This window comes from Bufo gargarizans, chromosome 4, assembly GCF_014858855.1.
Source record: "Bufo gargarizans isolate SCDJY-AF-19 chromosome 4, ASM1485885v1, whole genome shotgun sequence".
Classification (NCBI taxonomy): Eukaryota; Metazoa; Chordata; class Amphibia; order Anura; family Bufonidae; genus Bufo; species Bufo gargarizans.
The window spans coordinates 334,410,655-334,435,348 of record NC_058083.1 but is presented as its reverse complement, the minus strand read 5'-3'; the positions used below and the strand labels follow the sequence as shown (position 1 = coordinate 334,435,348).

General features: G+C 43.1%; 1 protein-coding gene across 4 annotated transcripts in view; it reads left to right on the top strand.

The window, feature by feature from the left end:
• Positions 1–24,260, top strand: part of PEX3 (peroxisomal biogenesis factor 3) — a 45,596-nt gene extending 21,336 nt beyond the window's left edge. For all 4 annotated transcript variants that reach the window (XM_044288651.1, XM_044288654.1, XM_044288650.1 and 1 more), the window contains 7 exons: positions 4,437–4,503; positions 5,145–5,199; positions 11,181–11,340; positions 15,192–15,262; positions 17,219–17,341; positions 17,999–18,095; positions 21,808–24,260. In XM_044288651.1, the coding sequence (XP_044144586.1) occupies positions 4,437–4,503; positions 5,145–5,199; positions 11,181–11,340; positions 15,192–15,262; positions 17,219–17,341; positions 17,999–18,095; positions 21,808–21,891 (657 nt within the window). In that variant the 3' untranslated portion in view covers positions 21,892–24,260. The remainder of the gene's footprint in view (positions 1–4,436; positions 4,504–5,144; positions 5,200–11,180; positions 11,341–15,191; positions 15,263–17,218; positions 17,342–17,998; positions 18,096–21,807) is intronic.
• Positions 24,261–24,694: the final 434 nt, after the last annotated feature.

Here is a 24,694-nt window from a genome sequence, read left to right as displayed (position 1 = left end):
AAATTTGCAGCGAATCTTTAACCAAATCTGCATGTTTTACCATTTGCAATACAGTATTTGCTACAAATAATTTTTCCCTCCTATGTGGACCTAGACATTATGCATGTCCTAAAAGGACATTTAAGGAGTTTCAGAATGACTAACTAGTAGAGTGTTTCCTACACAGTGCTCACACTTTAAAGGGATTCTGTCACCAAGTTTTGTGCTATAGAGATACGGACATGCATGGCTAGATCGCCGCTAGCATGTCCGCAATATACAGTGGGATGCGAAAGTTTGGGCAACCTTGTCAATCGTCATGATTTTCCTGTATAAATCGTTGATTGTTACGATAAAAAATGTCAGTTAAATATATCATATAGGAGACGCACACAGTGATATTTGAGAAGAGAAATGAAGTTTATTGGATTTACAGAAAGTGTGTTATAATTGTTTAAACAAAATCAGGCAGGTGCATAAATTTGGGCACTGTTGTCATTTTATTGATTCCAAAACCTTTAGAACTAATTATTGGAACTCAAATTGGCTTGGTAAGCTCAGTGACCCCTGACCTACATACACAGGTGAATCCAATTATGAGAAAGAGTATTTAAGGGGGTCAATTGTAAGTTTCCCTCCTCTTTTAATTTTCTCTGAAGAGTAGCAACATGGGGGTCTCAAAACAACTCTCAAATGACCTGAAGACAAAGATTGTTCACCATCATGGTTTAGGGGAAGGATACAGAAAGCTGTCTCAGAGATTTCAGCCGTCTGTTTCCACAGTAAGGAACATATTGAGGAAAACCACCTGCTTAGTTCAAGTTAAGGCTCGAAGTGGCAGACCAAGAAAAATCTCGGATAGACAGAAGCGACGAATGGTGAGAACAGTCAGAGTCAACCCCCAGACCAGCACCAAAGACCTACAAAATCATCTTGCTGCAGATGGAGTCACTGTGCATCATTCAAGCATTCGGCGCACTTTACACAAGGAGATGCTGTATGCGAGAGTGATACAGAGGAAGCCTTTTCTCCGCCCACAGCACAAAAAGTGCCGCTTGAGGTGGGCTAAAGCACATTGGGACAAGCCAGCTTCATTTTGGAATAAGGTGCTGTGGACTGATGAAACTAATATTGAGTTATTTGGCCATAACAAGGGGCGTTATGCATGGAGGAAAAAGAACACAGCATTCCAAGAAAAACACCTGCTACCTACAGTAAAATATGGTGGTGGTTCCATCATGCTGTGGGGCTGTGTGGCCAGTGCAGGGACTGGGAATCTTGTCAAAGTTGAGGGACTCATGGATTCCACTCAGTATCAGCAGATTCTGGAGACCAATGTTCAGGAATCGGTGACAAAGCTGAAGCTGCGCCGGGGCTGGAACTTTCAACAAGACAACGACCCTAAACACTGCTCAAAATCCATTAAGGCATTTATGCAGAGGAACAAGTACAACGTTCTGGATTGGCCATCTCAGTCCCCAGACCTGAATATAATAGAAAATCTGTGGTGTGACTTAAAGAGAGCTGTCCATGCTCGGAAGCCATCAAACCTGAATGAACTAAAGATGTTTTGTAAAGAGGAATGGTCCAAAATACCTTCAACCAGAATCCAGACTCTCATTGGAACCTACAGGAAGCGTTTAGAGGCTGTAATTTCTGCAAAAGGAGGATCTACTAAATATTGATTTCATTTCTTTTTTGTGGTGCCCAAATTTATGCACCTGCCTAATTTTGTTTAAACAATTATAGCACACTTTCTGTAAATCCAATAAACTTCATTTCACTTCTCAAATATAACTGCGTGTTTCCTATATTATATATTTAACTGACATTTTTTTATCGTAACAACCAATGATTTATACAGGAAAATCATGACGATTAACAAGGTTGCCCAAACTTTCGCATTAGACTGTATCTGTCCTATAGGGCTGTGTGGTTTTAATTTCACAGGCGGGCACGGCTGGGCTCCAGGAAGGTTGGTACAGCCCCTTGGACACATACAAGACTCATTTACATATCTATAAAATCATTTTTTAAAGAAATTAAAAGCACACAGCCCTATAGGACAGATATATTGCGGCAATCTAGCCGTGCATGTCCGCAGCTCTATAGCCCAAAACTTGGTGACAGAATCCCTTTTAAAGTATACTGTTATAAAGGTGAATTCCCCATCTCAGCCTTTCCTAGCCAAGATGGAAATAACATGAATAACTGCTGGCCGAGGGTGGCCAGAGCTACAGAAACATTTGAGCTGGCTGCACTCTACTATTTCAGATGTACTGCAGGAGATACGGAAATGGTGGAGTTCAGCCTGCTTGGCCCATTTTTGTCTGTCCCCGACTGCCGTGTACTCGGGTTATTCCATCTCGCCCATGAAATGCTGAAATGGTAATAACCCTTTAGATCCCCACATGCAGAAAATCCCCCAGACTAAGGCTACATGCACATGACCGTATGTGTTTTGCGGTCCACAAATTGCGGATCCGCAAAAAAAAAAAAGACATCCGTATGCCTTCCGTTTTTATTTTTTGCAGATCCATTTTAACAATGCCTAAAACGGACAAGAATAGGACAAGTTATATTTTTTGGGCGGGGCTACGGAACAAACATACAGATGCGGATAGCACACGGAGTGCTGTCCGCATTTTTTGCGGACCCATTGATATAAATGGGTCTGCATCCTATCCGCAAAAAAAAAACTGAACGGACACATAAACAAAATACGTTCATGTGCATGAGGCCTAACAATCTTGTAGAAATTCTTCACAGAGCCCAGGGGTTGGTCACTTTATTGGTAATGTAAACCAGTGATTATGATGTCCTACTTACTAATACAGTATCCTAATTTTCAACCTTTGTGCGGTTTTCCATATTAGGAAAGTCACACCTCTGCTTGGCACTTAGCTTCCTCAACTGTGCCTGCGCTAGTTTCCTGTGTGCAGTGTGTTACTGTGCCATCCCATCTGCAGCCTTAGGCCTCATGCACACGGCCGTTGTTCTGGTCCGCATCCGAGCTGCAGTTTTGGCAGCTCGGATGCAGACCCATTCACTTTAGTGGGGCCGCAAAAGATGTGGACAGCACTCCGTGTGCTGTCCGCATCCGTTGCTCCGTTCCGTGGTATATATACAATATAAAAAATAACCTGTCCTATTCTTGAGAATAGGCAGTTATATTAAAGGCTGTCGGTACCGTTCCGCAAATTGCGGAACGTACACGGACGCCATCCGTGTTTTGCGGACTGCAAAACACACCGGTTGTGTGCATGTAGCTTTATTATGGACAAGCGTGATGTCTGAGACAGAAGATAAGTATATAATCTCATATAATCATCATGAAAGGGGTTGTTTGACCTATTTCATCCTGCTCCACTTACAGCTATGCGGCTTCCCTGCCTCTGCAACTATGATGTCCTCTTCTTGGCTGCAGCAGTAATGTGCCATTTTTCCCCAGAAACTGCTGCAGCCAATCACTGACCTCTGCAGTATTTAAACACATGACCTCTAAGGCCAGTGATTGGCTGCCGCAGTCACATGGAGTATACGGGGACATTATCGCTGGAAACATCAGACAACCTCTTTAATGATGAATATATGCCACTTACTGATATATTAGTGGGGTGTGTAGATGGACTGATGATCTGCCAAATAAAGGTTCCTAAAAAAAGAAGGCCCTTTAGTGTATGTGAACACCCCCCCTACCAACGTGTAACACTCAATTGTCAGATGAGTCTTGCGTTTGTAGGAGAAATAACAGGAACTGCACAACATTGTGACATAAAAGACAGTGGTATAATATTGGTGATCTGTCCTCAGTATCAGATCGGCTGGAGTCTGACTCTCAGAGCCTCCGCCGATCAGTGGTTTGAAGGGGTTGCACAGCTTCCATCTCCCTTGTAGCGGTGATGCAATGTAATTCCAGCTGTTTGTTCCAGTCACTCGGGTGATTCTAGCAGCTGTAATTACACTGCATCGTCGCTACAAGGAAATGGCATGCAGGTAAACTTTGAAGAGGACGCTGCACTACCCCTTCAAACAACTGATCGGCAGGGGTGCTGGCAGTCAGGCCCTTGCTGATCTGATATTTACGACCTATCCTGACGACAGATCATCAATATTATACCACTGTACAACCCCTTTAAAGTTAGTTGCTTTACAGTAGAAGGTGCATTTTCCCTTGATACATGGCTCCACTGCAGTAAAACTTTATTTTATTTTTTTTAAAGAAATTTTTATTTTATTTTTAAAGAAATAGAAGATGTCCATTGTTGATTGAATAACATGAATTGCCTTCTTTCTCCTGAGGAAGCAGCTGCAGTCACTGTGCCCCCAAAAAGTGCTAGCTGCAATAAGTGACCCTGAATAACTTTACACTAAAGCAGAAAGCCAGAAGAGATGTAAAGTAAAGAGCATGCCACAAAAGTATTTATTTCATCTAATGAATGTTATTCCATTTTCAGGGACTTCAGGCGTCTCCTGAGGTACAACAACAATATCTTTCTAGCATTCAGCACCTCCTAGGAGATGGTAGGATTTTATTATATTTCTTACTACACTTCAGCTGGCTGATCCTAAAGGGAATGTGTCACTGACTTTTTTTTGGCCAGTTAAAACCAGATAGTGACACATACACTTCTTCCTAATCTGTTTTTATTTTCTGAATACAGATTTTTTTTAATTCTACTTAATGAACGTGATTATAGGGGCGGCCATATTGCCTGAGCTGTTGTTGACACTATTTAGAGACCTGCGTTATGGCAGCCACATTGGACGGGAGCTTCCTCAGAGTTTTCTAGGCATGCTGTGTGACCTATGCAGAAGTCGGGAGGGAGTAGATAAGCTTTGACCATCACCTATTGTGCATGGTGGATCCTGTGTTATCTATATATTGGTGATATCTGTTATTTTAATCCTGTCTGTGATAACTGCACAGTAAAGTGATCTGAACAGGCCAAGAAGTGTCGCCTATTATTAGACTTAGTGGCAAGTGTGAAAACTGTAGGATTTTATGTTTTTTTAAATTGACTTAAATATAACATCAACATCAAAATGTTGCAAAATATGTTTAACATGAAAACATGATCTAAACAATAGGTCATTTTCTCAGTGTCAGAATATTGGAGACTGCAGGATTCAGCAAACATGAGCTGTCATCTCTTTTCCCTCAGGTCTTACTGAGCTGATAACACTTGTGAAACAGGCAGTCCGGAAAGTGCTGGGCAGGTAAATGCAGGTTTAATGGAAGTGTCTAGAATTCATTCTCTTTTTATAAATATTTAATTTCAGAGCCCCCGCTGCTTATTCCTTCATATTTCAACAATCTATACCAATTCTATTAAATGTATATACTAATCGCGTGAATTAATTGAAAGCTTATAATTCTTAAAGGGATATTACCTATATACGTTTTAAATAGAAAATAATGACACTTTATATTATGCACCCTGTTTTTTTTTCTCTACTTCTGATCGTCTAACAACTTGCAGCAATGTAAAATCGTTGTATTCTATGGGCAGGCTATGATAACCTTAACATATAAACATGGAGGGTTTTTATTAGTACAGTACTTTTTTTAAAAGGGTTGTCCGTGATAATTGAAGATTATGCTAGCTTTAGTGTACTAATAATATTAATTTTAATAAGGACAGGAGGCGAGTATTTTGCATAAACTCTCTTTACTAACTCCACAGCAGTAAAGAAAAATGTAAAGAGTAACAAGTGAATCACTGCGCAGCATAGTATATAAGGGTCTTGCTGCCTTTACACTTCCTCTTTCTAAAAGCGACATCAAAGTCCAGGTTGAGCTCGAACATCCAGAAATTCAACGAAAACTGTAACAGCGGATTCTGGCGAGCAGAACTTGAGGAGACTCCTGGTAAACGAGGTTGGAGGAAAGACAGAACTAAGCTCTCATCTCTCATCTCATCCTATGGAGTCGTAAGATTAACAAACCAGCGACCAGTGGAGGATCTGAAGAGGGTTACACTGAAAGGAGAGTATAAAAATAGGTTAGGTATAGAATCGTAATTATTCACGCCTATGGGCCTTAACGGAATAGTGTAAAGTTGAATCAATACAAATAGAGTGCAAATTATCTAGTGGTTAAACGTATGGTAGGTGTAAGTATGTAATACAACTAAGGAATGTCCGTCAGAAAGGCAATACTTAGGGTGAGAAATTCAGAATATGTCCCAAACAGAGAGATTACTAAAATCAAGCCTCATATCCGACACCTTGAGATTCACTCCCCCGAAGAGTCAGAGTAGGGAATAGAAGGGAGGGAAAATACTCGCCTCCTGTCCTTATTAAAATTAAGATTATTAGTACACTAAAGCTAGCATAATCTTCAATTTTAAAACATGACAGGAGGCTTCCTATTTTGCAATTTTAACGCTGAAGAAGAGATGTTCCAGCAGAAGGGGGAGTGTGAAAATAAAAGGTACGGAAAGTAGATTCCCTAGACCAGTCCGCCACTCGGAGAATATCCGAAAGGGACGCCCCTGCGAACGGAGTGGGCGCCGAAAGCGGGGTCTATACCTGCGAGGGAAAGGATCCAACGGGCCAGCGTGTTGACCGAGACTGGGGCGTAAGGGCGCACATAGGAAACTAGGAGTTGACCCGACGTAGAGGAACGGAGTGAGGAGGTAACCGAAACATAACTGCGGAGGGTGGACACAACACAAAGCTGCGGGTCGTCTGGAAAAAAGGGATAAGAGACCGACGTCGAACCCGATTTTGTGCGACGAGAGATATGGAATGTGACTCCTTCAGCGGTCACCTCAAAGGCATTGACATCAAAGGCCTGAACGTCCGACACCCGTCTGAAAGACACAAGACAAAGGAGAAAAGCGCGCTTAGCGGATAGTTGGCGGAGGGAAAGGCGGTCATTCGGAGGCCAATCCCTGAAAAAACTGAGAACCAGTCCCACGTCCCATAAGTGATGGTATTTGGGGGCTGGGGGGGCGGCGGAGCCGCATGTCGCGGAGTAGGCGACAGACCAGAGGATCTTTGCCGACCGGGAGTATGGGCTGCCGAAATCGCGGAGCGAACGACACTGTTAGAGCGATAAGAGCGGCCAGAAGAAAACAAGGAGGAAAGAAAATTGAGAATCATGGGGACAGGTGCCGTAAATGGATCGGAGTCCCGTTCCATGCACCAAGTAGACCAGGAAGCCCAAGCTGAAAGGTAGCAGCGTCTAGTTCCCGGGGCCCATGAGTCCCATAAGAGGTCCCTAGCAGTCTGCGATAGTCCGCTGACTCGCCAGGAACCCCGGAAAGAGACCAAGTTCTCCCGAGCCAGGCTGCGGATCGCGAAGGATCCTGCTAGGAGTTCGAGGCAATTGATGTGCATGGAGAGCTCCTGCGTCGTCCATGCTCCTCCCGTGGAGATGGTTCTGTTGGTGGCACCCCATCCCCACAAGCTGGCGTCTGATTCTAAAACAAAATCTGGAGTGTCTCCGAATATGGCCTTGCCGTTCCAGGCTTGCATGCTGTCCAGCCACCATGACAGCTCTTCGCGAACTTCTGTCGTCACCGGGACGGGTTGATCGTAGGTAGGTCTGTGGCGAAGGTATTTTGCCTTGAGTCGTTGCATGGCCCTGTAGTGGAGAGGACCCGGAAATATGGCTTGAATGGAAGCTGAGAGGAGTCCCACAATCCTGGCCAGGTTGCGTAGAGGGATGGAATCGAGTCGGAGAACTCTGTCAATCTCCTTGCGAATGGTTGTGATCTTTGAGGTTGGTAGCCTCAGAGTACACGTCGTTGAGTCGATCTCGAAGCCGAGGAATTGTATCGTCTGGGTAGGGGTCAGCTCCGATTTCTGTTGGTTCACCACGAAGCCCAGAGATTCCAGTAGGGATACTGCCAGGGGAGTGTGTTGGCGTAGTCTGCGTTCGTCGGAGCAGAACAGGAGGAGGTCGTCCAAGTAGATGATGCATCGAATGCCCCTGGACCTCAGGTGGGCCACCACCGGTTTTAGGAGTTTGGTGAAACACCATGGGGCTGAGCTGAGCCCGAAAGGGAGGCAAGTGAATTGCCAAGGGCGTCCATGCCAGAGGAAACGTAGGAGTGCTCGACAGTCCGGGTGCACCGGGACTGACAGGTATGCATCTTTTAGATCGAGCCTGGCGAACCAGTCGTTGCTCCGAAGAAGGTCCCGCAGGAGGTGGATGCCCTCCATCTTGAAGTGGCGGTAGACCACGTACACGTTGAGGGCGCGTAGATTGATAACTGGGCGGTATTCTCCTCGACTTCTTCCGAACGAGGAAGATGTTGCTGAAGTAACCTCCCTGTTCGTGAACTGGTTGAATAGCCCCTTTGTCCCGAAGCTCGCGTAGCTCCGCGTCGACTAGGTTGTGGTCGAAAGATGACATGTGGATGGGGTGAGGGCGCTGAACCTGAAGGGGGGTTCCCACTAGGTCTATGATATATCCCTGCACTGTTTGTAGAATCCATGCGTCTGAGCAAAGGGCGGCCCAATTGTGGAAAGAAAGGGAAATAAGGCCCGCAGTGCGGGTACATGGTAACAACGGAGGAATATGGGTCCTTACCTGCAGTAAAGCGGGAACGTCAGCGGATTCTACGGCCTCTATCCAAGCCTCTGGAAAACGGTCGTTGCTGATTAGTCGCTTGTCGGATAAAATGGTGTTGGTTGCGTACGGGGGCCTGAAGGCCAAAATCGGCTCACGGCACGGCCCCGTTGCCGGCCAGCCCTTCCAAAAACCCCTCTGGTAGGGTTGCTCCTGAAGACACTGCGCATTGAGGATTGCGCCTTATTAAGGGAGGTGAACACGTTGACATGTTTGTTTAATTCCTTGAGGAATGGTTCACCAAAAAGTTTCCCTTGTGCCTGGGGCCCAATCTCTTTTGTGCCAAGGTCTGCCAATTTACCGTTACGGAATAACGCTGCTTTTCGTCTCTCCGAAGAGAGCGTAACATTGGCGTTTCCGATGAAACAAAAACAACGTTGTGCCCACTCACGAATGTCATGTGCCCATTCCCTGAAGTCCTCGGTGGAGAAGGAATCGGCTTTGGCGTAGGCATCATCCGCCAGATACATAATGCGAGCCAGGGGGCCTACGGAATCCAGTAGGTTATCTTGGGCGCCCCATAGACCTTTCTCTACCCCCCGTCGAGGGTCTCTGCCACAGCGCATCATAAAGGTCGTCATAACATTGTCAAATTCTGGGGTATGAGCGACCTTATCCGGCAGGGAAGGGCGTGGGCATTCAGACCTGAGTCGGTTGCGGACCTCTTTCTCCAGAGGTTTGCGGAGCCACAGGTGCATGAACCTGGAAAGGTGTTCTGGAGGCGACCAGTCACCCGATCTGGGGTGTCGTATGTTGCGAGGGTCGAACATCGCCTGACCTGAGGGGTCCATAATGGAGTCAAGAGGAGGTTCTGCGTCAGCAGTGTCTTCGATACCTCTTGCCTGGACCGCACCCAGGAGGGTCTCCTGCATGAAAGCAGAAACGGACTTCTCGTCCGAGCCCCATGCGTCGTAATCTGAGTCTGAAGCGTCAGCTTGCCACTCATCTAGCACTGACATGGAGTGTGTAGGGCCCTGTTCTTCTTCTGAAGAGTACTCCTGACGCGGGGCCGGAGTGTGAAGTTTGGCAGGTGCCTTACCCTTGGGTGGTTTGGGTGTATAGTCCTCGCCTTTGTCATGGCGTTTCGTAGGGCGGGATTCATCCCCTGTCTGATAGTCGGACCGGTCGGAGTCCGACTCGTGCCGTGGACGTCTGCGGGTTTTAGGTACGTCAGGAGCCGAAGCTTGGGCCTTGGAGAGTGCCTTCTCCACAGAGGCAGCGACAGCTACGTTAATCATGGCCTGGAAGTCTGCAGGGATATTCTGGGAATTCTCCATGATAAGGCACAGTAATAAACGGCACGCAGGTCTTGAACAGGCGTAGGGTCAGTTTTAGTAGTGTGGGAACAAAGCCCAGTATAAACCCCAGCAGGGTAAAGTAGTGACCTTATAAACTGGGGCTCACCCAGTTAAAGAGAACTGCAACAGCTAGTCTCCCAGAAGCAGCGTATTAATAGTGGGGGCTCACCCCGGTTGCACAGGGTTGAAACCCTTAAATGCAGGTCACAGTAATAAACAGGCAGCAGCACTGACCTGACTGACCCAGCCACATGAGGCACAGAGAGAACTGAATAGTAGTCTGAGATAGGTACAGGGTTGCCAGACACCAAGGGGTGAAAACCAGTAATGTGGGGATAACAGCTAATTAGCACAGCCACACTGAATCCCCAATGAGATGTTATGAGGTAAAATTAAGATGGCCGCGAACTCACGCGATGTCCGTAATCCAAAATGGCGGGCGCAAGTGTAGGCCGCAAGCCGGGGACTAAATGTTGAGGCCGGCCGCGATTTGGAAGCGGGCCGGTACGAAAACGGCCGCAAAAAACTGCACGAAAAGGAGGAAGCCAGGAGTCCCTCCAGGCTAGGGGGGGGGGGACCTGAGGAATCCGAGGTAAATGATAATAATAAGATATTATAAGAAATAAATGTACAAGAAGTAATATAGCTCCAGGGGAGCAAAAAAAGTCTGACCTGTCTGCGATGGAGCAGTAAAGAAAGAGGAAGTGTACAGGCAGCATGACCCTTATATACTATGCTGCGCGGTGATTCACTTGTTACTCTTTACTAACTCCACAGCAGTAAAGAAAAATGTAAAGAGAGTTTATGCAAAATAAGAAGCCTCCTGTCATGTTTTAAAATTACAAATCTTGGATAAAACCCTACAAAAGCATAAAATAAAAAATCCCTTTCTCCAGCTTTGTTCTCTGTACTGCTGGTCCCGTCCTGCTGACGCTGCTTGCCCCGTCCTGCTGACACTGCTTGCCTTCGGTCTGCAGTGGCTACGAAGGTCTAAAGGTAAAGACAGTGCTTGGCTGCAGCAGTCGTGCCATATAACGGCATTCCCCCACTGCAGTTAGTAAGCAAGCAAGCAAGCAAGACCAAACCAGTGCCGCATAGAATGGCAATGGAAACGGGTTTTTTTTGTTTTTTGTTTTTTTTGATGCTATGGTAGAGCTTGTCCTAGATTTTTAATTGTCTTGTTTATAACCCCTAGAAGGATTTCTTTTTTTTTTGTCCTTTGACAAGATTCAAACGTGTTCTTGGTTCATCTAAAATAATATGCAAATTACATACTCTCCACAAAGGATAACACTTCTAATCCTGTATACTGTGATCAGTTTATCCCTAAAGAAGTCTCTTTCACTTACTGAGTTGGAGCAACATATTAAAGAAATCCGCAGATTGGTGGAAGAGTATAAGACGTCAGAGGAGTCACAGAGCAAGTCACAGTTATGCTATTTTATGATGCCAGACGAAGAGAACCCACTGACCTCTCAGGTATTTACTCCACAGCACCAAGTTCATAGATTATAGTATGTTAAACGGCTGATAACAAAAGGTAAGTGCTGGGAAGAGCAGGGCAAACATACCTTTTGTGGAGCTTTTATCATCAGGAGTAGTAAGAATATGAATTTTTATTCTGCCAGATTCTGATCCTTAAAGTAGAACTCCTGGCAAAATGTTTCTCTGACTTGCTAGAAAGTGATGTTATGTGACCAACTCTCTGATCTCTAACTGACACAGGACCAGAAGTCAGTTATTTCTCTATTCATTCCTATGAGACGGAGAGTGAGGCTCCCATTGACTTCCTGTCCACACATAAGATGCTGTGTCAGTTGAGCCTGATCACATGACACATCTGAGAAGTATAGGGAGGTGTAAGGGAGGTGTAACTCACAGATGCTGGTAAGAACATTACATTCACTACAGATTACATCATGTACCTTCCTAACAGGTCAGAGAATAAACATTTTGGTGGGAGTTGTTCTTTAAGTGTCCAGGGTAGGCTTCATTAAGAGGTTCTCTCTGCTGTCTGCACTTAGCTGCTTCACAGCCCCTAACTCTGCTCTGAGCCACTTCTGTTGCATCCAACCCGGAGACCACTACAGCTGTCACTCAGAGCAGAGAAGGGCTATGAAGCAGCTCAGTGTGGATAGCATGCCACAGTCCAGCTCCACCTCCAGGGCACTTAAGGAGCAGAACCTGGCAGAATAAAAGTTCATATTCACACTATTCCCGATTACAAAAGCTCCACAAAATGTGTTTGAGCGGCTTTCCTCTTTCCTAGTGCTGATACAAACTGCTGACAGACTGCCCGTAAGCTGCAGTAATATCTTATACAAACATGCTTATTCAGTTATTAATCCCTTCTGACGCTGAATAAATGAACAAGCTGTACAGTCTCTTCAGCCTGTTATACATGTACACTTATGTTTTTAGTTCACCTAACAGACAGCCTCGCTGAGCTGCAGCTATTTAAAGGGGTTGTCCAAGTTATATTTATTGATGACCTATCCTCAGGATAGGTCATCAATATTAGATCAGCTCGGGTCCGATACCCGGACCCCCCGCTGATGAGCTGTTTGAAGAGAAGGCGCGCGCCGTGCCAGTGTCGCCTCCTCTTCACTGTTTACCTTCTTGCTGTTGCATCTGCAGTGGTGAGCAGGTGTAATTACACCCAAGTTGTCCCATTCATTTCAATGGTACGGATCGCTTCTATCCAAGTGTATTGAAATGAATGGGACGGCTTGGGTGTAATTACACCTGCTGCTTACTGCTGCAGATGCAACGGCGAGAAGGTAAACAATGAAGAGGAGGCGGTGCTGATATTGATGACCTATCCTGAGGCTAGGTCATCAATAAATATAACTTGGACAACCCCTTTAAAGGACCAAGACACCTGACTAGTACTGTCTGGATGGAGTAGAAGGCCTTCCCACTCCTGTAAGCAGAAATGACATGGTTGCCCATTTTCCACTGCTGGACAAATTTGGATGCTCTATCCGCTTCCTGTTGTGGCAGCAGACCTCCGGCAATCTACTTATTTCTCAGATCTCTTGAATTCATTATAGACTCTTGCCTTTATTCGATATTTACAGTCAGCCCTGATGTTTTATGTGGGCAGTAATTGTGCAAACAACTAATGGCTACGTGTTTAAATATGTCTGTTACAACACAAACAGACAGAAATTATGGTCTCCATGATCCTGACATGAACAGGACAGAGCATGGCAAGAAGGCTCCTGCTTCATCCGGCTGTCTTACAGCCAGGAGTGTGAGGAGTTTGATAAGAAACATGGCTGACCTCCTGGGACATACAGAAGATTTATTTATATATTTCTCAATTTTAATTGAAGTATAAGACTATATATGCTCACAGGAAAGGAGGCGCTTAAGGGATTAAGATCTGGGATCTCTTTTTTTTTTTTTTTTTTTTTTTTTTTTTTTTGTGTGTGCATTTTAAGGTCTTTGAAATGTCAGCAGAGTCTAGTGCAGGTGAATGAGTGGCAGACTCATTATGTCACTTACATGAGTGCTTGGCATCAGCACTGGGTCAATGAGAGATCTTATTTTTCTTTTAAATAATAGCAGATCCCCAGCATACAAGATTAGATATCCATTTTAATGCAACATCGCTTGTTCTACAGTTCTAGTATCAGTTATTTACATCTTAGTATTATTCAGGGAAAAACGTCTGTGGTCTTTATAAATGCCAAATATTTTTTGGAAGAAGAGAAAGAAATGTGAGAACAATTGAACAGGTTGCTGAGCTTTATGACATCTTGTCTAGACGTGAATACCTTCTTCAACAGTCGTGATTTTCAATGTGACTTTTCTGGAATACACAGACAGGGGCGTCTAAGGTTTTCTAATAATTTGTCATAATGGAGGGGTACACCGCCCAGTAACAAGACAGCATGACCTTGTCTGGAGCTACAGCTTCTCTGCTTCCAATTTTTTTTTTTTTTTTGTATTACCATGTCAAGTAAATTTTATTGTATTTTGTAGTTCTTTGCCAGACCTTTTCTTTCTTCGCTTGGTTCTGCTGTAAAATTCTTATTTTAGTAATTAGCCATAAGGTACAGCTCACAGAATATGGATATTCCCATAAGTCCTCCATGTGCTTTTTGTTCCTGCCTTGAGTTATCTGTTGCAGTAACTACAGAGCTTCTGTTCTTCTATATTGACAGGAGAATACTTATTATCCCCAACCGAGAATGACTGGTTCAGCTGACAGTTTGATGTGTGACAGATTATGTCTGGGGAGGGAAAGATCAGGCAAAATTAATATTTTTGCCTGATCCTTTTGTTCTCCCGGGAAATAAACCACCACCAGAAGTGTCTGGCAGCAGCTTTCTTCCTTCTTCCTAAAAAAAATACACCTTCATTTTTGGCCAAGCTGAACTTGTATGAGGGAGTTGGTAGAGATAGCTGTTAACCGTTTGTTTGTGTATGGCTGCCATACTTTATAGACATTAGGATTCTTGGTATACAGTCTGGCCTTTATTACGTGCACTAAGAAAATAAAGTCAAGATTGTCCCAGGCAGGTTAGATTATCAGGATATTAATATTTCTATAGTGTGATGATATCCATCCAAGTCTCATATACATCTCTACAGATGTAGTAGAGTTAACACACATGCTTTGAGATCTGTTATCTAAACTAAATGTGTTAAGCAAACGCCTTCAATTGCTTTTCAATGGCTTTTGTTTCAAGAGAACGCAATGAGTTAAGAAATTCAAGTTAAGAGTTTGTGTGTTAACCCTGCTACATCTGTAGGGAATGTTAAATAGACCTTTAACACATTACATACCAATAGCAACATCAAGGATCTTGGCCTTTGGTCTGACCAGTATGCATTGGTATACCCTTGTGTGTGGTATGGAATAGCATAAGGCATGCTATTTCTTTTACAGTGGAAGTCTATGGGTGACATATTCCACTGCACGGTGGGATACGTCACAGTCTGCCCTTAAAGGTATAGTTCTGATCCTCCAGATGAAGGCTTCATGAATATCACCTTTAATTTGGCATTGGTTGACTTGTTACCATTAATTCCTGTGTTTAGTAGGTTTGAATCCTAGCAGACAAGCAAGGTCTACTTTTGGGAAGTACTATAACAGATGGGCAAGATTAGCAACTGTCACTCAGAGGCTATGACAACTATGGAAATCTTATGTACCAAATTATTGTAAATCGGCATCCATCCTTCAGCCAACAGTGAGGTCAACAATAATGTATTGGCCCAAAACGAAAGACACAGATGCAGATTTATACAGCAGAAATGTTCTCCAGTTGCTGAGAATGCTTCCAGCTGCGGTAAAAATAAATATTTGCTTTTACCAGGCATGTGGGCTAACAGAGAAGGACGTCACCACCATCCGTCTCCTGAATGAAACCAGAGATATGTTGGAGAGGTAAAGTACAAGGATGAACTCTCAACCGGTTTGTGCACCATTTTCTAGCAGTTGTAGCTGGTACTGATTTTGTTTTAGTGCAGTAGTCTCCAACCTGTGGCTCTCCAGCTATTGCAAAACTACAACTTCTAGCATGCGTTTTGCAACATCTGAAGAGCCAAAGGTTGGAGATCAGTGCTCTAGAGTGATGTGGACAATACTTATTACCGTATTTCTTTTCGGCCCATACGACGCACTTTTCCCCCCCCTGCGTCTTATGGGGCGAATGCTGACATTTTTACATCGCAGTCTGTGATGTATGAGCGAGCGGGTAGGGGCTGGGAGGAGGAGCTGGGGGCCAGCAATTGCAGCGGGGTCGGTGCAGTCACTGTACTCCGGCCCCGCCACTCCAGTACTGCACTATACAAATATAAAATGTCTCATTCAATTAAAAGTGATTAAACATGCCCCCCACTTTTATTACCGTACACCCTAACAGCTTCTGTAGAATGCAGGCAGGACGGGCGGGCGGCAGCATAACTCCTTGATGTCACGTGCCTGCGCCGCCTACCTAATGAATGAAGCAGGTGGCGCAGGCACGTGACGACAGTGAGTGACGCGCGTGCCTGCGTTGTACAGAAACTGTTAGGGTGTATGGTAATATTAGGAGTGAGGGGGCATGTTTAATCACTTTTGATTGAATGAGCCATTTTATATTTGTATACTGCAGCACTGGAGCGGGGGGGGGGGGGGGGAGGAAGAATCTGTGGATGACAGTTTTATGGGGGGACATCTGTGGATGGCACTGTTATCGGCTGGGGGGTCTGTGGATGGCACATATATAACAGTGCCATCCACAGATTCCCCCCCCCCCCCCCCCCATGACAGTGCCATCCACAGATCCCCCCCACCATTAGTTCCAAACCCACCAAAAGCACACCTTTTGGTTAAAAATATTTTTTTTCTTATTTTCCTCTCCAAAAACCTGGGTGGGTCTTTTGGGCCGGTGCGTCTTATAGGGCAAAAAATACGGTATATAGTATTCCCAGGTGATTCAGCAGCTTAGCTTCTGTCATGGACACAATGGGAATGATAGACATTTTGACGTCCTACTCTTTGGCATTACTCTATAGTGGGCATCACTGAATTTTCTTTGGATTTGATTCAGCCAAAAATTACAGTTATCCAGTCGTGTCGTTTGGAGGTTATAAATGGAGTGTTTCAAATTTTAGCGGTTGTCTCATCTGAAAATACCCCTTTCACCCCTGAACAAACAGCCATGGATAGCCATTGCAAAGATGGCTTGAATTTGCCAGAACGAAAGCAGTTTGAACAGAACTGCTTTCTGTTCTGGTTCATAGAGGGGGTCCTGAGCACACAGGCTCTGTGCACCTAGTGTTAGTGTCTTCCATCTGAGGTATACACTGACAACGTAAAGGTCCGGTGGCTGACTGCGTGGATAGAGAGATGGGAGGGATAGATAGTACTCATGGCCAGTTTTAGAGAATATCTGAGGGAAGCTGTGAGGCAGCGAAGTGAGTGATGCACGTCTTTGCTATTCAGTACTGTGCTGAACAGTGAAGATGGGCAGCTCACGTCCAAAAGACAACTTCAGGGTCAGTGTTTACATTAAAAAATAAGAAATTTTATAAAGTATATTGAAAAAAATGTTTATCATCAATTGCCCTATACATTAAGAAAAAAAATTGTTACATTTTAAAGAATTCACCCCACAAAGGAAAGGACTGTCTGTTTATTGGCTTGATGGAGACAGACAAGTGCTCAGCTGTTTCCTTTGGCCGCGTGAACACCTAATGAATCGGCAGTTTACATGTAGGACCACTGCGCCATTCAAACTCCTCCTCACTATGGGTGTGCAGTGAAGAGAATGGGGCTTGCAGCCCTAATTTTATAGATTTTTCAGTAAATATTCTATTATTTGTTTATGTGTTTATTTTCTATCATTTATATTTTCAGTAAAGACTTCGGCACAGTGTTGAATTCATGTCTGAATCGAGGTTTCGGAAGGCTTCTCGACAGCATTGCAGAGTTCTTTCGACCAGATGAACAAGGATTAAATCAGACCAGCTCATTGAACAGGTAAATTTTATCTTTTTTTTTTTTCTTGACCCTTGCATTACTTCAAAAATCTAAAGTACTTTGTGTACCTACGTTCTTCATAAACGATATGAAGCACTTTCATCATGCCCCTTCATGTAAAACTGTTGTACAATTGTACAAAAGTATACTAGTTCACAAACTGCAATAAATAATGGAAATCTAATTCGAACACTAAAATGAACAAAGAATCTGAAGCTGGTATCTGTGAAACCAAATGTTGCAGACTGTTGAACATACTGAATTTCAAAAATCATTGATCATTAAGGATTCAGATTGACTCTCGTTCCAATATTTTGCATTTATTATTAATGTTTAAAATTATATTCGTTCAGGCTTGCACTAATTCTCTACTTAAGGCCTCGTTCACACTTCAGTGTTTAGTCAGTGATTTCCATCAGTGATTTGTGAGCCAAAACCAGGTGCAACTCTAAACACAGAACAGGAGCAGATCTTTCCCTTCTACCTCATGTCTGTGGAGGCTCCACTTCTGGTTTTGGCTCACAAATCACTGATGGAAATCACTGACCAAACACTGAAGTGTGAACGAGGCCTAACACTGGTAAAACATATTACACAGAATATTATTTCAATATATACTATAAAAATGTAATTTATTTATTTTATTTATTTATACAGCCTTTCCAGCATTAGTCTTCCACTGGCCAAAATTATCCCTATAGTTAATGGACAGATCCACTCCATATGTAGTGAAATGCCCAGCCATTTTGTCCAGGTAAGTAATATAATTTCGTAGTACTGTTTATAGTATGAAGGCAGTCCTGCTTTAGCAGCAAAAAGTTATTTAAAGCGGTTCTCCGGGAATTAAGAAATGTAAAATACTTAAATATTACTTTTATAATAAATATATTCCCAAATACCTTTCATTAGTTAGAATGGCTCGTTTTGTCTAGGGAGCAATCATTAGGATAAATAAAATGGTAGCTGTACTTTTAGTCCCAGATCCCACGGCATCTGAGTAGTTAAATATATGCGATCAACGTTCTCGTCGATCACATACATTAGTCCCAGGTGCATGCTGTTTAAAACGGCATACACCCAGCAGCTATGAGCGGGCGCCATTTTTTAACCCCTTAGGGGACTCATCCCTATTTCACCTTAAGGACTTGGCCATTTTTTTGCAAATCTGACCACTGTCACTTTAAGTGGTAATAACTTTAAAACGCTTTGACTTTTCCAGGCCATTCTGAGATTATTTTTTCGTCACATATTGTACTTCATGACACTGGTAAGATGAAGTAAAAAAAAAAAAACATTTTTATTTATAAAAAAATACCAAATTTACCCAAAATTTGTAAAAAAAAAAATGCTAATTTCCAAGTTTCAATTTCTCTACTTCTATAATACACAGTAATACCTCCAAAAATAGTTATAACTTTACATTCCCCATATGTCTACTTCATGTTTAGATCATTTTGGGAATTATATTTTATTTTTTGGGGATGTTACAAGGCTTAGAAGCAGGGCTGTGGAGTCGGAGTCGAGGAGTCGGAGTCAATTTTGGGTACCTGGAGTCGGAGTCGGCAAAAAATGAACCGACTCCGACTCCTACTCCTACTAAATTTAAATTGGAATAAAAAATAAAAAAAAGCAAGTTTAAATGTCCGAATTCATAAACAGTTATAATTAATGACTTCTCTACTGTAAGAATGAAGGCCAATGCATTTGTATTTTTTAACTTGTAAAGTTCCTGATGTTTATGCCTGCTGCTACTATCCAGCCACTTGATTAAAAAAAATGAATAAAACTGTTGTTTTCATTGTGTTTGTCTTTTGCTTAAACTGTTCAATACAGTAGACTGTTGGCTTCCCAGCCAGTAGTCATTTGGTAATGACATGTATGTTGCCTTTCTTTCCTTCAAGGAATGTATAAAATACATTCGCATATTAAATACAGAGGAGTCGGAGTCGGAAGTACAAAAAACTGAGGAGTCGGAGTCGGAGCATTTATCTACCAACTCCACAGCCCTGCTTAGAAGTTTAGAAGCAAATCGGTTTGCGGCGATCGCCGATACGGGGTCACACGACCCCCCTCGGAGTTGTGATAGGATGCCCTCTGAATGATTTGAGCGGGCATCCTGTTCCTATTAACCCCCGCAGCGCCGCAATGTACTTTTAAAGTTAGGATGTACCGGTACGTCCTGAGTCCTTAAGGACTCGGCAAACATGGCGTACCGGTACGTCCTTAAGGGGTTAAATGCCCAACCGTCGATGTAAATTTACATTGGGTAGGTCGGGAAGGGGTTATCGAATTCTCAGCTGTTAGGTCAACCCTTTAAATAATGCTGAATTTCCTTTTAATCCCTTAGAGACTGATCTGTCTTCATAATCAACTTTTTTTTTTTTCCCCCTCATATTCGAAGAGCCATAACTGTTTAACCCCTTAAGGACCTCCGCCATATATGTACGGCTGAAGTCCGGTCCCTAAACATGGCGCCCGCTCACACGTGCAGCAGGCGCCGTAGCCGCTGGGTTTCTGCTATTTTAAATAGCAGAGACCCACGGCACATGTATGCAATCAGCCATAAGACTGATCACATACATTTTACCCTTCAGATACCGTGGTGAGATGTGACCACGGCATTTTCGCAGTCCGGAAGCGGAAGTCACACGCTTCCGCTCCGGTAACAGCGTTCCCAGACTGGGAGAAGCCTGGGTGTAGGCTGACGTCATCGGCACAGGCGCACTGAGGAAGGAGCGGGCAAGCGAGCGTCCTTCTCTGAGCGCCTGCGCCGAATGAGGACCTGTACGGCGGAGGCACTGGATTTTATGGCCAGAGAGAGGAGGAGAGCGCTCGCTGGCCCTGTCGATCAAGTGGAGGAGGGGGCTTGTTTATAGTCCTAGGATGCAGCGGCTACCAGCAAGTAACCGCCCAACTTGCTGGTAGTGAAGTAATTTTCATATTATAAATGTACGATTTTTACTGAAATTACAGCACAGAGATGGGTAACAGTGATATATTTATGGACTCATCTGACATTAGCAAATAGCTAATGTCCGATAGTGAAAATTGCTAAATGGGGGGGTGACAGAAGCCCTTTAAATTTAAGGCCTCTTTACATGGGCCGATGCACAGGCAATTATCAGGAATAAACTCTATGTTCTGAATGTCACGGAGGTGAGAGCTGCATTTACATGTAGCAATCATCTCTGTATGGGGATGAGTATTCACTACTGCACTCACTCGTCCCCATACAGTTTAATTGTTTCTGGGCAGAGGATTTCTGTTATCTGCTGCCCAGAAGCGATGATTTTTGTTGCTGCATCAACAATGCTTTTACCTAACGAACAAACGAGTTCATCAGGTGATCAGCGTTATAATTACATGGGTTTTTGTTCCTTTTACAAGTTCAACGTTTTGATCACATCGTACATCTGTTTTTCCAAGGCAGAATGAATAAAACACAGCGATAAATGTAATTATAACTTTATTCTCTACTATAAAAACAGTTTGTTTGTTTTTTTTGGTTTTTATTTCACCCTAGACGGTTTCCTGTTTTTTGTGTGAAACAAGACATTTTGCAAGACAAGACTGTTTGTTTGTTTTTATTGGTACCATTTTTTGGGTACATACACCTTTTTGATTGCATGTGTAATAAATACTGTGCTAATTTTATAGATTGGGTAGTTACGAATGCAGCAATATCAATTTTATGTGTTGGGGAAATTCAAGGATTTATTTTTTATTTTTTTGCTTGTGATTTAATTAACACTTATTTGTACCACAAGTGAAGGTGGATATGCCGTTATTCACAGCCCACTCTAAGCCGAGTATGCCTATTGGGTGGGGGTGAGGGGGGTTCTTAGCTGAACAAGTATTAGCCAGCCTTAGTCCACTTAGAGGAGATATATTAAAGAGGACCACCGGTCCTGACATTACCATATAGGTACCTGGCAGTGTAGGGCATATTGATGACATGTGATATCGCTGCTCTGTTCTCCCCGTTCTGGTTTCTCGTCTGGTATGTAAATTCATACCATCGGTACAGGGAGGAGGAGTCTGCTATGTTTCTCAGGGGGCGTCTCATTCTAAAAAGTTCACCACCTCCCTGGTTGCGACGCTCTCCGCTGCGATTGGCTAGCTCCACAGCCAGGGAGAAGGAGACGCCCCGAGAGACACTGCCTTCTCCTCCTCTTTGTATCAATAGTATAGATTTACATTAAGAGGGGGGAACGGAGCAGCCCACAGGAGAAAAAAAAAAAGCAATATCGCATCTCGTCAATATGCCCTAGACTGCCAGATATTTAGATAGTAAATGTCAGGACCATTAAATTATGATAAATTCTTATGGCATGTTGATAAGGTCTACAATATCATAACCCATAAATTTATCATCAGTGTTGCAAGATTATTTATTATTATAATTTTTTTTTTAAGCTGAGATTTGTTTTAAAGTCTCTTTTGTCTGTATAATCATTATTCCATAGGATCTCCTACTCATGGAACAAGTTAAGGACTTTGCTGCCAATGTGTATGAAGCTTTTAGCACGCCCCAGCAGCTTGAGAAGTAATGGCCCATCGCACCCCTCAGAACCCAGCAGCACATCAATGTTTACAGGCTATGTATGACATTCCTTTTTAATTAAAGAAAAGTATGCGTCTCCTTGCCGACCTGAGGAATGGATGTCTGTGAAGACGTGACTAGGAAACGGTTCATATTCAGTGACTACGATATCTTCACCAGGATCTCATCCACTGCAAATAGGAGACCTTCAAATCTATCTTCAATAGTATATGAATTCTATTTATTGATTTTCATTTTTTTTTTGTTCAAAAGTTGCATTAACTTTATACCCCACACCAAATGAATGTGGCATGAATCGCTTATGTGCAGTCATAAAAGGCCTTATTAACCCTTTGTCATAACTAACATATTGCTCTATTGCAACCAATTTTAAAGGGATTGTTCAGTGTCCAATACTGATGACCTATCCTAGGGATGGGCAAACTGCAGCTCTCCCTCTGTTGCAAAACTACAAATCCAAGAATGCTCAGTCTGCCTGGTCCTATCCCTTCAACATGGGAAACCAAACAAACGCTTAAAGATTTTAGGGAAAACCAATAATAGGACAAAATACAATTTTGTGAATGACTAATAAGCTGTGGCCAGCATAGTTGTCAAAAATGTTTTTTTTTTTTTTTTTAAATCATATCCCTTTCACTAGTAGAGAGAGAACAGAACTACTGACCTTAAGTGGCAATTACTGTACTGATGCTGCTTCTGTACCATTTAATAGTGAGCCTGGGACTAGGATACACAAACAGAAACCTGTAAATCTGGGCAGGAAAAAGAACGACTGGGAGCCACCCAGATGGCTATTTTGCCTATTCCCAGCTCAGTTTAAAAGTGGGGGCCATTTTTTAAGACCATTAATTCATACAATAGACTAAACCAAAAATACACTGGAGTAAAATGATCCAAAGGTATTAAGAGATGCACACCTTAATTACGTAGCCATAGATTTTGGTTTCTAATTTCTGATGTAAACACAGACCACGCCAACTTATCACCTATACACAGGAAAGAAGATAAGTTGACCACTGGGGCTCCCACTGATCATGAGAAAGGGGCACATTCTACATCCCCCTCATCATGATCAGTGGGGACCCCTGCAGTTGGACCCCTGCCGATCCACAGTGGGGGGGGGGGGATTAGTAGTTGTCTTAATGGCACAACTAATTGTATGCCTTAAACCTGGCATACGGTCATTAATTCCCCCCTATAGTCTCTCTGAAACACTGCAGCATTTCAGAGTGAAACTTAGCTACTTGTAAGCAGGGAGCACATTCTTCAGGCAGCATGAATCCCCCAACGGGTTCCCTTTAAAGCACTGAACAGTTGTATTTTTTTCTTTATTTAGCTGTAGCTTCAACTTTTTTTCCATTGAAACCCCGCAATCAAGTAGAGGGAAATTCTTACATCTGAATCTAACAATCCCATCTGCACTTGGTAGGTTTGCAGTAATCACAGGAGAATGCTTATGCAAGGAGTGTGCAAATGTAGCAGAGATGACTTTGTTTTGGAATAGCATATGGTTAATGGAAAACCCCTGTTTACAGTGGCAAACATCAGTCATCACACTCTCAGCCCATAAACCTACAGGAAAGAAATAAATTCTAAAGTAGAGCGTGCTACCTGTGAAGAGTCATATGGGCTGCCTGGGTCTCCCAAGGAGTTATACAATCCCACGTCCACAGGTTTGGTGTATGTCATTACAAGGCTGTTGTGGCGCATGCGCAGTGTGCAGATAAAGCCAGGCCAGTACACCTCTCTCCACCAGAGCTTATTAGTAATGATGAATCCTAGCCTGTGGGTCATCAGAGCCAGGAGGTTTGTGGGGACTGTGCAGCTTTCATTTTTCAGGGTGCTCATACACAATGTGGCCTGGCCTCACCATGCAGATCGCCACTTATTGCTGCCGGCACTTGTACTTGTAACTTAAACCATGGCATGTACAGGGTCAGTCTGGTAATTACCGGTTACAGAGGCCAGGCCACACAGTGTGTGAGCACCCTTATGAGCAATTTTTTCAAAATAAAGCCCTATTTTGTATCTGGTCGACAGTTTCAGTAAATGGGGCCCAATGAGTGTATTGGTTCTACTTGTCTCTTATAATCGGACACAAAACTGTATGCTGTAGGGGAGCCTAATTTTTCTTATATGTGCAACACTTATTCAACAAAATGTTCATCATTGACATAACATTAATGTTATTCATTTCAGTACAGTTATTGATATTCTAATTTATGTTCTGCGTTTATTGGTTTATTATGAGCTTTGCATACTGTAACAGCCACTGTAGATATTTTTTAATGGAAATTGGTAATTTAGACAATGAATTCTCTAATTCAATAAACTTTTTTTTTTTTTTATGAAATACATTAGACTACATTTTTGAAGTAGTCAAACTTTGAATTATTTTGTCTTCTAAAACCTAGTTTGTTATTGAAGCTAGAGAGGAGTGAATTTCCGCTTATGAAATTCATTCACGCTTCATTTGTTGGTTAAAGGTGAATTGGGTTATGGATTTAGTTACCATGGACTATATAACTATAACGGAATGCCTTTTAGAGGCATTCTGTTATTCATTCCGTCATAATAGAAGTCTATGGGCTGCAAAATGGATCGTTTCCGTTATGCAGGAGAGAACTCCCCTGATAACGGAAACTGGACGGATCTGTTTTGCAGCCCATAGACTTTTATTATGACAGAATGAATAACTGAATACCTCTAAAGGCATTTCATTATGCATTCCATCATAGAATTGCGTTATGGTCCATGGTAACCGAATCCATAACGCAATTCACCTTTAA